General features: G+C 36.4%; 1 protein-coding gene across 1 annotated transcript; it reads left to right on the plus strand.

Moving 5' to 3' along the window:
- The first annotated feature begins 2,192 nt into the window (after nucleotides 1-2,192).
- On the plus strand, nucleotides 2,193-8,842 carry LOC144957736 (uncharacterized). The gene has a single exon (XM_078889125.1). It carries the CDS (start codon nucleotides 3,054-3,056, stop codon nucleotides 7,269-7,271), a length of 4,218 nt encoding a protein of 1,405 aa, XP_078745251.1. The 5' UTR covers nucleotides 2,193-3,053; the 3' UTR covers nucleotides 7,272-8,842.
- The last annotated feature ends 942 nt before the right edge of the window (nucleotides 8,843-9,784 follow it).

The raw sequence follows: 9,784 nt of genomic DNA on the forward strand, positions 1-9,784 counted from the left end.
CTCACATTCTCTCACCGTGCTCAGGTTTAAAATGAGTACCTGGCCTTTAACAGCGTGTCTTTATCCGAAAAATTGTAATATCGCCTAACAGGCGTCATGTCCCGTCCTACATGTTAAATGTTGCTGTTGACCAGGGACCCCTTGCAAAGTGCTTTGAGCACATTTAGTGGATATTGCACTATACAAAGCTCAATTTTATTTATTTTTTGGAAAGATGCTAATACAGCACAGGCCATAAAATATGGCGTGTAGGTGTTATTGTATTATTGTGATAAAGATGAAACCCTCCACGCCTACAACTCGTTTGTCACAGTTATATGACTTCGGCCATTAGATTACCCTAATACAATCACCAAGAGTTGTCTATCCTTTGTATTTATTTGCTGCAATGGAATGGATAATAATTCCTTGGGAAATTTATCGGCGATGTTAGTAACCAATTGGATTCAATAGTCTGATGTCACGTCGCACAGCAACGGCGGTCATCATGGTTCTAAACACAGAAAATCTGTACTTTTTATTCTTCATGCTGGCTAGAATTTTTCATATGTCTTGTGATCAGAATGTGTAAAAGTCAAAACATGATCAGAATTATGTTGGGTTTTTTTTTCTCTGGATACGCTTCTATGCTCATCGGAGAAATATTTCATAAGGGTCTCCGCCATTGTTCAGATAGTTTAGAGCCAGTTACTAAGTTACAATGCGTCATTACGAGGGAAGTGATGTTACGACTGTTGAAGCGTATTATATGCCGTACTTTGGAAAAAACACGTGTTTTGAAAATTGGATAAAATACTCGTTCTTCAGATACCAATCGATTACCTCTCTCCTTACCTACCAGCTGTTTCCAGAATGTTCTCTGAAACATCACACGACCCAATACAAAAATAGATTCTTCTTCACTCAAACAAAAACAAGGAACACGTACATTCTATACATAATATTGTTTAACTAAATAAGCTCTAATACAATGCAGTCTGTGATTTACACAAAAAATTACAATGGTAATATTATTAATTTGTATCGTAACGAATGTGACGATTTTTGTATGGGTGGTAGGGGAGGGTTAAAATGACCCTCAAATTGGCGAAAACTCTCAAACCTGGGATTTGATGGAAGACTTCTTTTTTCCCGAGATGAGCGTTATTTAAATCGATCGATATTTGAAGGACGAGTTTTCTGGCAAGATTTTTAAAATTCATATACGACAGTTAACTGGTTAATTAATGGTACGCGCTTAAGTAAAATTCTCACAACCTACTGTATTACTTGCCACAACGTTCGAAATCGACGCACGCAACAATGCGCAATCGTTAATGTTATTTTGGTGGTATGCGTGTAAGTAAAATCATCAAGTCTACCCGCCAGACGAATGGTACCATCACACAAAACTATATTATATAACCTTAAACATCTGTAGTTTATAGCGAATACTAATCATCCAATTGGCGGTCTAAAAACAATGTGAAATACATGAATCTCGTCAAATTCATTCATTCAATAAGGCCTCGAAAGGCCCCAGGTTTGAGAGTTTTTGCCAAGATGACTTATTTTTTGTCTTTTAGGGCCATGAGGCCCATGGAGCCGGAGTTTATCCCGGTTTCTATAGCGTGAAACAGACAATAGCAAATGCTTGATTTCCTTTGTCTTGTCTATCGCAAAGTACTTTCCGCCAGATCTAACAGACCCAGCTACCCTATCACTGCCGGGGGGGGGGGGGGGGGTGTCGGGGAATATCTTTCCATTCGCCTTTATTGTTTCATCATTCGTGTTTTGTTGGCAAAGGCGAAATCCGAAACGTCCACATCGTCCGCATCGTCCGTTTTCCTTTAATTTAATTGGAGCTTCAATTCTATTTAAGTATTGTTATTCATTTTTACACCTGAGTACGATGAGCTAATGTGAGTCAAGAGCCTTTTTCAAGGACTTGAACTAAAAACCTGATAGGTCAAACGCCGATTGTCTTTCTATACGTCTGTCTGTTTGTTTGTCTGTTGGTCTGTTTGTCCATTACTCCGTTACTTCGTCAACAACGCCTCTCCATCTCGTTTGAAAACGCCCACACCCTCATCGCTGCCCGATCACCAACGATCAACTTTATTTCCCTACTCACTCACTCACTCACACACACACACGCGCGCGCGCACAAGCACTCACTCTCAGTAAACTGCTGAAAACGAGCATATATTTAATGCTCGGATTTACAAGACAACCTCTGGCGTCGAGAAACGGTGAACGACGTGAAAAAGGCAGGCGAGCGCATTGTGACAAGGAGACTCGCAAACACGAAAACTTGTTATTGTTATTCTTACTCGTGGGAACACGACAGGAAATTACAGGAAAGATCGAAGTTCATTATAATCTGCTGTTGATATGAGATACGAGAGAAGAAATTAATTTTTTGTAAAGGCCTGGAAGATCAAAAACAATATTATGAAAACAATACCGTTGCCAAAGTTATTTACCAGACATCTAGAATTATAATGACTTCTATAAACTAATTTACAGCTGTTTATCTCTTTACGATTATATGTAAATTGATATTGTTTCATTCAATTCATTGATCGACTAAAAAAAAACAATTTCGAATATGAGAACAAAAAAAGCAGAGAGTTGAAATTTACGGCGAATTTGCAAAGGAGGAAAAAAAATAACAACTGCCCAGACGATAGATTTCAATCACTTAAAATTTTTCTGATTTGTTGTGTTAGTTTTATTAAAATCGTTGACAAAATTAAAATTTTGGATTTTGTTCCCTAACAACACTAATAGTCGAATTACGCTTTGTGGACCTATATTTTGTTTCATCCTGAAATTTAATATTATTATGTGACGTTTTCAACCTTAATAAGTAACTGATTTTGTGTTCAATCAAGATTGTATTTGTATTTTTAAAAATATAGTCTATATTTGGCGTTTTAATTTCATAAACACAGAGCATTTTTCATGTTGATATATGAATGTCTTTAAAAAATAGAACCAAAAACGAAGTAAATAAATAATTTCCAGATCGTGTTTACATTCTATGTGAGAGGACCTGACTTAGCCAAATAATGTGTCATTTTTCTGGATTTTTTCTCGTGGCATTTCACTACGTCTTTCTACAATGTACATCTATTCTAGCCTTGGACTCGAACCAACTATATGGAAATTCAGATACTCCAGCTCTTCTAAAGAGACCATCTTTTGCCTCATGGGCGGGTAAAAGAAGTGGTGATAGAAATTCAAACACTAACCACAATGGCTTTCACCATGGCATTGCAAATGAGTTCAGGTTGCCCAGTCTTCCTGCAAAACGACCATCTTTTAGTGCTTGGTCCGGGAAAAGATCATCGTTAGATTTACTACAACGTCCACAGCAGTTGCCAAAGTATAAAGGTTATGAACTCAGACAGATAGTTGATCATATTTTAGCAAATAAGTATAAAATCAATGATAATGAGAACGTTAATGAGGATATTGACGATGGCGATGACGATGATATGTTTGATGATGATGGCGATATAATTTCATTTCCCGATAATAAGAGAAGAAGTGGATTTTTTTCTTGGCATGGAAGAAAACGGTCCTTTCTTAAGCCCCTTCATAAAAACCCTGTAATTACAAAAAACGATGATGGAGATGAAAGCAACGACGATGAAGAGGATGATGATGATGATGATAAATCAACCTATACTGAGAATTTCAATAAGGAAGACGACGGCGTTGATGATAATAATAATAATAATAATAATAATAATAATAATAACGATAACGATGACGTCAACAGACTAATGATCGATGGAGTTGAAACATCCAAACGATTCGATTATCCCTGTAGTGCGTATTGGGCACTGTGCTTTCCAGTAAGAACTCAACTAAAACAAGGATTTCCATCGCTGCAATTCAAGCGGTCGACACCAAATTTGCATTCAAACTTCGTAAGAACAGGAGTGACGGGTACATTTAATCAGATAAACAATAAAGGAGAAAATTCGAATGATTACTCATCGCTCGAAAAATTAGTGTCGAGTTTGTTTTCGTTAAACAATGAAAATAACAAACTAGTTACTTCTGTTCCCAATTTTGACACCTTGCACAGTTCAGAAAGTGCAAAATATCCTAACAGTGACGCATACGATTCGTACGTTCAAATTCCCTGGGAAATAAAGGAGGAAAGATTAATAGGATTGGGAAATCTCGGTGATGTTCAGAAAAACGGTAACATTTTTCCTGGTGGTAGGAATGCCAATGCTGATAGTCATGACCCTGGTTACAATAAATTCCTCACAGCTTTCAGAAATTCTAATCTTTTAGCGAAAAAAGGTAATAGTGACAATGATGATTTACTTGATCCTGTTTTGACGTCAATATTTGATTCCGATAAAATAGATGTATTTTCTAGTGGCCATTCTGCAACCGATCATTTACGTAAAAGGCGTAGTGTTGGCAAAGCCGAAGAAATAAGTATAAAACCTAATGCTGAAAAGATTTCAGAACAAGGTAAAGAAAATAAAAATGTTGCTTTACAAGAGCAAAATAAAACATTTGATTCTGATATTAGGCAGGACGAGAAAAATTACAGCGCTGAAGAAAATCAATTAAACTATATTCAAAATGAAAAAAGTCCAACGCAAAAATTGGAGTCAGATGACAGGCAAATTATAGGTAGCAATTCTAAAGACACAATCCAAATTAGGCAAGGACCTAGATATGAGAAAAAAGAATCGCAAGCACAATCATTTTGGCAAGGGCCTGGGGTTCCAACTTTTAGTTATCAACCGCCTGCTTATTATCTACTGCCAGTTATAATTGATAATGAAGAATCCACAATGCAGGATGATATTCCACATACCCCAGTCAGTGACACTTATGCCAGTAATATTAAAAATATCCGAGCCATAGTTGACCCGTACGTATATTTTATGGAATTTTCACAAGATCCTACAGTTACATATCCTCTTGACGCCCCCAACGATCCTATGTTAAATAATGCTAGCCCTAAAATTCAGACTGATAATTCAATTGCGACCGGCAAAAGATCTGCGTTTGGGTCGTGGTCAGGAAAAAGATCAGAAAATTCCAAAAATTCAAATCCGCAGATATCGAAAGAAATATTTCATTGTAGTCACTGCCCGAGAAATAAAAGATCCGTAATGGACGATGGCTATGGAGATAGTTTTATTGATGATGTGTCCTTGGCAAAAAGACCGGCATTTAGTTCATGGTCCGGTAAAAGATCGTTTATGAACAACAAAAGACCGGCATTTAGTTCTTGGTCCGGTAAGAGATCGCTTGTCAACACAAAAAGACCGGCATTTAGTTCTTGGTCCGGTAAGAGATCGCTTGTCAATACAAAAAGACCGGCATTTAGTTCTTGGTCGGGAAAACGATCAATTTATGATTTCATCTTACCTTCAAAAAGACCGGCATTCAGCGTGTGGTCAGGAAAACGTTTGTTTGATGGTGGCGACCCCGACAAAAGACCTGCTTTTGACTCATTGTCAGGAAAAGAATCTTCAGCTGAAGATATTTACGCTTCGAAACGACCTGCTTTTAGTTCATGGTCAGGTAAAAAGAAGAGGTCGATTTATTTAGGATTTCAAGCCATCAAACGACCTGCATTTTCATCTTGGTCTGGGAAACGATCTTCAGGCAATGTCATGTTAGCTTCAAAAAGACCAGCTTTTAGTTCTTGGTCGGGGAAAAGGTCAGCAGATGAGGGGAATGCGCCGTCAAAAAGGCCAGCGTTTAGTTCTTGGTCAGGGAAAAGAGGTTTAGAAGACAAAGTCGAGGCCTCAAAAAGACCTGCTTTTAGCTCCTGGTCAGGAAAAAGATCTGAAAGCTCAAACAATGAAATACCTTCATCAAAGAGACCTGCATTTAGTTCTTGGTCAGGGAAAAGAGCTGCAGAAAATGGAATTGAGGCCTCAAAAAGGCCTGCCTTTAGCTCCTGGTCAGGAAAAAGATCATCAAATGATGACGACGTTGAGGCTGCAAAACGTCCTGCTTTCAGTTCTTGGTCTGGAAAACGATCTGTAACTGATGGGGATGTTGTAACTTCAAACGACAAAAGACCCGCATTCAGCTCATGGTCAGGCAAACGGTCAATCAATGATAATGTTATAGAGTCAAAGCGGCCAGCCTTTAGCTCTTGGTCAGGAAAAAGAAGTGCAACTCATGGTGATGATGATACTATCTTGAATTCGAAGAGGCCGGCTTTTAGCTCTTGGTCTGGAAAGAGATCAATGGATGATGAAACTGGGATGCCCTCAAAACGACCGGCTTTTAGTTCGTGGTCCGGGAAAAGATCTACAAATTATATAGATAGCGACTTGATTTCAAAAAGACCAGCGTTCAGCTCTTGGTCGGGTAAAAGAGCTGATGATGAAGAGATAAGTTCATCAAAACGGCCTGCTTTTAGCTCTTGGTCGGGCAAAAGAGCAATGGATGAAGATGCATTATCAACATCAAAACGACCAGCTTTTAGTTCCTGGTCGGGCAAAAGATCAGTCGACGGCGACGCATTATCAACGGCAAAAAGGCCTGCCTTTAGCTCCTGGTCGGGAAAAAGATCAGAAAATGACGACGCATTATTAACATCTAAACGACCAGCTTTCAGTTCCTGGTCGGGGAAAAGATCAGAAAATGACGACGCATTATTAACATCTAAACGACCAGCTTTCAGTTCCTGGTCGGGGAAAAGATCAGTAGATGGCGTTAAAGTATTATCAAAGCGACCAGCCTTTAGCTCCTGGTCGGGCAAGAAATCAGGAGATGACGACGCATTATTAAACTCTAAACGGCCAGCATTTAGTTCTTGGTCGGGCAAAAGATCAATGGATGATCACACATTGTTATCAAAGCGACCAGCTTTCAGTTCCTGGTCGGGCAAAAGATCAGTAATTGACTATTCCGCACTATCAAAGCGTCCAGCTTTTAGTTCTTGGTCGGGCAAAAGATCAATAGATGATCATTCATTATTATCAAAGCGTCCAGCTTTTAGTTCCTGGTCGGGTAAAAGATCATTCATCGACAATTCAAAAAGGCCAGCATTTGGTTCCTGGTCTGGTAAAAGATCTTTCTGGAACAACATGGCAATTCTAAAATCACCAATTTTATCTAGTTCCTCGTCGGGTAAAAGATCGTTCAATAAAGACATGCTAACCGTATGGGATCCGTTAAAATACCTTAGTTTATACCACGAATATCAACCATGGGAAGTACACGATAGGATGACTTCAGTCAAAAGGCCGTCGTTCAGTGCTTGGTCTGGTAAACGTTCTTTATAGCAGTAAAGGGTTAATAACTTCGAATAAAAAATAATAGAGATTATTTAGATTGAAATTTCAAATATGGCTTTAGAATGTTATTATTAAAAAGTGCGAGTTAGATAAATGCGACCTATCGCCTAAAAAAGGTGTTATATAATATTGTCGGGATGAGCCAAACATTAACAAAATATATTTTAAGTTTAAAAGATTTAAAAGACAGATAATTAGACAGATGTATATCATCGGGTGAAAAAAAAAAAAACACGAAGAGATATTATTCTTCCCCTCTCCATAGCAGATAGTAACGCGTAATGATATCAAGTTTACAATCATAATAATTTGTGACGTCAGATTATCAAGCATTCAATAGAGCAGTAAAGTTAGGTGCCCCAAACGTAAACAATAACAAGTTGCTAGTGATTTCCGTTAGGGACCGGAATAATTTACGCACAATATAAGTCTCCCAATTTTGTAGTTTGAGTTGTAGGCAATACACTTTCAGTATTGAAAATATGTTTACATAAAATCTAACAGTTGCAGAAATAATAATATAAGGCTAAATTATTATGAAAATCAGGCTCCGAATAATTCTCGTTTTGTTCACACCAGCGCAATAATTTGCTCTGGTCTAAAAATAGATAGACTGTAACTTTTGATAAATTTTAGAAAATTTTACCTTTTGTTCCATAAAATATCCATATCTAGACATTATTTGATGCATGATCGAGTATTTATGAATATGTGTTTCTTTTGCCACCTAACAGCCAAATTTTAAAGGTTATTTTTTTCTATTATTTACATTGGAACGTGAGCTGTCAAGACAGGAACATGTGGTTTGCCACGTGCTTCTCAGACCTTTGTTTACGTTTGGGGCACCTAACTTTACTGCTCTATTTCACTAAAAACTAGATTCTTTTTTTTTAAAGTATCATTTAAGTATTTTTGAACATGTCTTTTGTTCAAAGATAACGAAATTGGAATCGATTGAGGGAGAGAATAAACGATTTCTTATCCTCTTGCGTTTTGGAATTCGAACTTTGTTCCCAACGCGTACTCGCAAGCTCGCGCGGCGGTTGAGAACACGTCCGGAATTCAAAAATTCTAAAGTGTAAGAATCGTATCTTATTCGATAAAAATGTATTCAAGGATTGCAGAATATTTTCACATATTTTATTGGTGTGAAATTAGGTGTAAGTGACAGCTGATTGGTAATTATAAATAATCTTTTGGTGCGCATGAATAATACAAATCCAACGTTTTTATTTTTGGGTAGAATTGTCATTCAAGCAGAAGAAGAAAGTTACAAATTATTGTGAATAGAAGCACTAACACCATACCATTTGGTTACAAATTATCTAATAACCTTACATGTAGGAGTGGAATAAACGTATTCTTTCATTTCTCTGTATTTATCAAACTCGTTATATTTTTATCGTGCAATAACACATACTCGCAAGCTCGTTGTGTTATTGGGCACGATAAAAATAACTCGTTTAATAAATACAAAGAGATGAAAGATTCGTATAATATACTGATAGGAAAAAATATCAATTACCATCCGTTTACATAATACATTATATTTTTCGTTATTGTTGTTGTTTGTATTTTTACTTTCCAATCACCGCTGTCTGAAAATAGTATAGATGTCAAGTTGAGCCAGGCACTAGAAAATGATTTTTCAGTCAATTAAATAAACGACATCGATATATCATTAACTCACTCAATCCTAGTGATGTTTGCTACTTTTCCAAATTGGAAAAAATGTATTGAAATGAGCATGATAGTTTTATTCAACTATCTTTAACAAGTAAGTACCAAAAACATTAGCTTTGATACTGTGCCTATAATTTGTCTCAGAAAAATGTATTAACCCTCTCCTTACCAACCATAGCAAAATCGTCACATTCGTTTCGATACAACCAACATTTTTCTTATTCAAATTTCTCTTGTACATCATAAAGCTTAAAGAAAATGAACGTGTGTTGAAGAACATTTTTGCTAAAGAAATCAATTTATCGCAATAACTTTCTACTATTGTGTTTGAGCGATAAAAAAAATCTATTTTTATGTTAGTTGGGTGTGAAGTTGGGGGGAAAATCCTGAATGTGGCTGGTAAGGAGAGAGTTAAATAGGCATGAGGTAAAAGTAACGCGGGTTAATTACGGATATAGTCGGTGTTAGGGTTGAGTTAGTTAAATAAAATAAATATGTGGCCTGCCGTCTCGAAACGGTGTTTTGTCAGGGTGAGACAGACACCCAAAAAAATTATTCCTAGAGTTATAAAGATTAAAAATGTAAGATTTTAGTGCGTTGAGCATGATATAGCTTTGAAAATGCCCAATAGAAGTGTGATATATTATTTTTGTTATTATTGTTATTATTATTATTATTATTATTATTATATATTATTATTATTATTATTATTATTATTATTATTATTATTATTATTATTATCATTATCATTATTATTGTTATTATTATTATTATTATTATTATTATTATTATTATTATTATTATTATTTAGTAGTAGT

Source organism: Berghia stephanieae, chromosome 12, assembly GCF_034508935.2.
Source record: "Berghia stephanieae isolate SIO BIC M18660-M18661 chromosome 12, UCSD_Bste_1.3, whole genome shotgun sequence".
In the NCBI taxonomy this organism is placed as follows: domain Eukaryota; kingdom Metazoa; phylum Mollusca; class Gastropoda; order Nudibranchia; family Aeolidiidae; genus Berghia; species Berghia stephanieae.

Excerpts from the sequence above, each read along its gene's own strand:
- LOC144957736 (XM_078889125.1), top strand. The coding sequence starts at position 3,054 with ATGTGTCATTTTTCTGGATTTTTTCTCGTGGCATTTCACTACGTCTTT.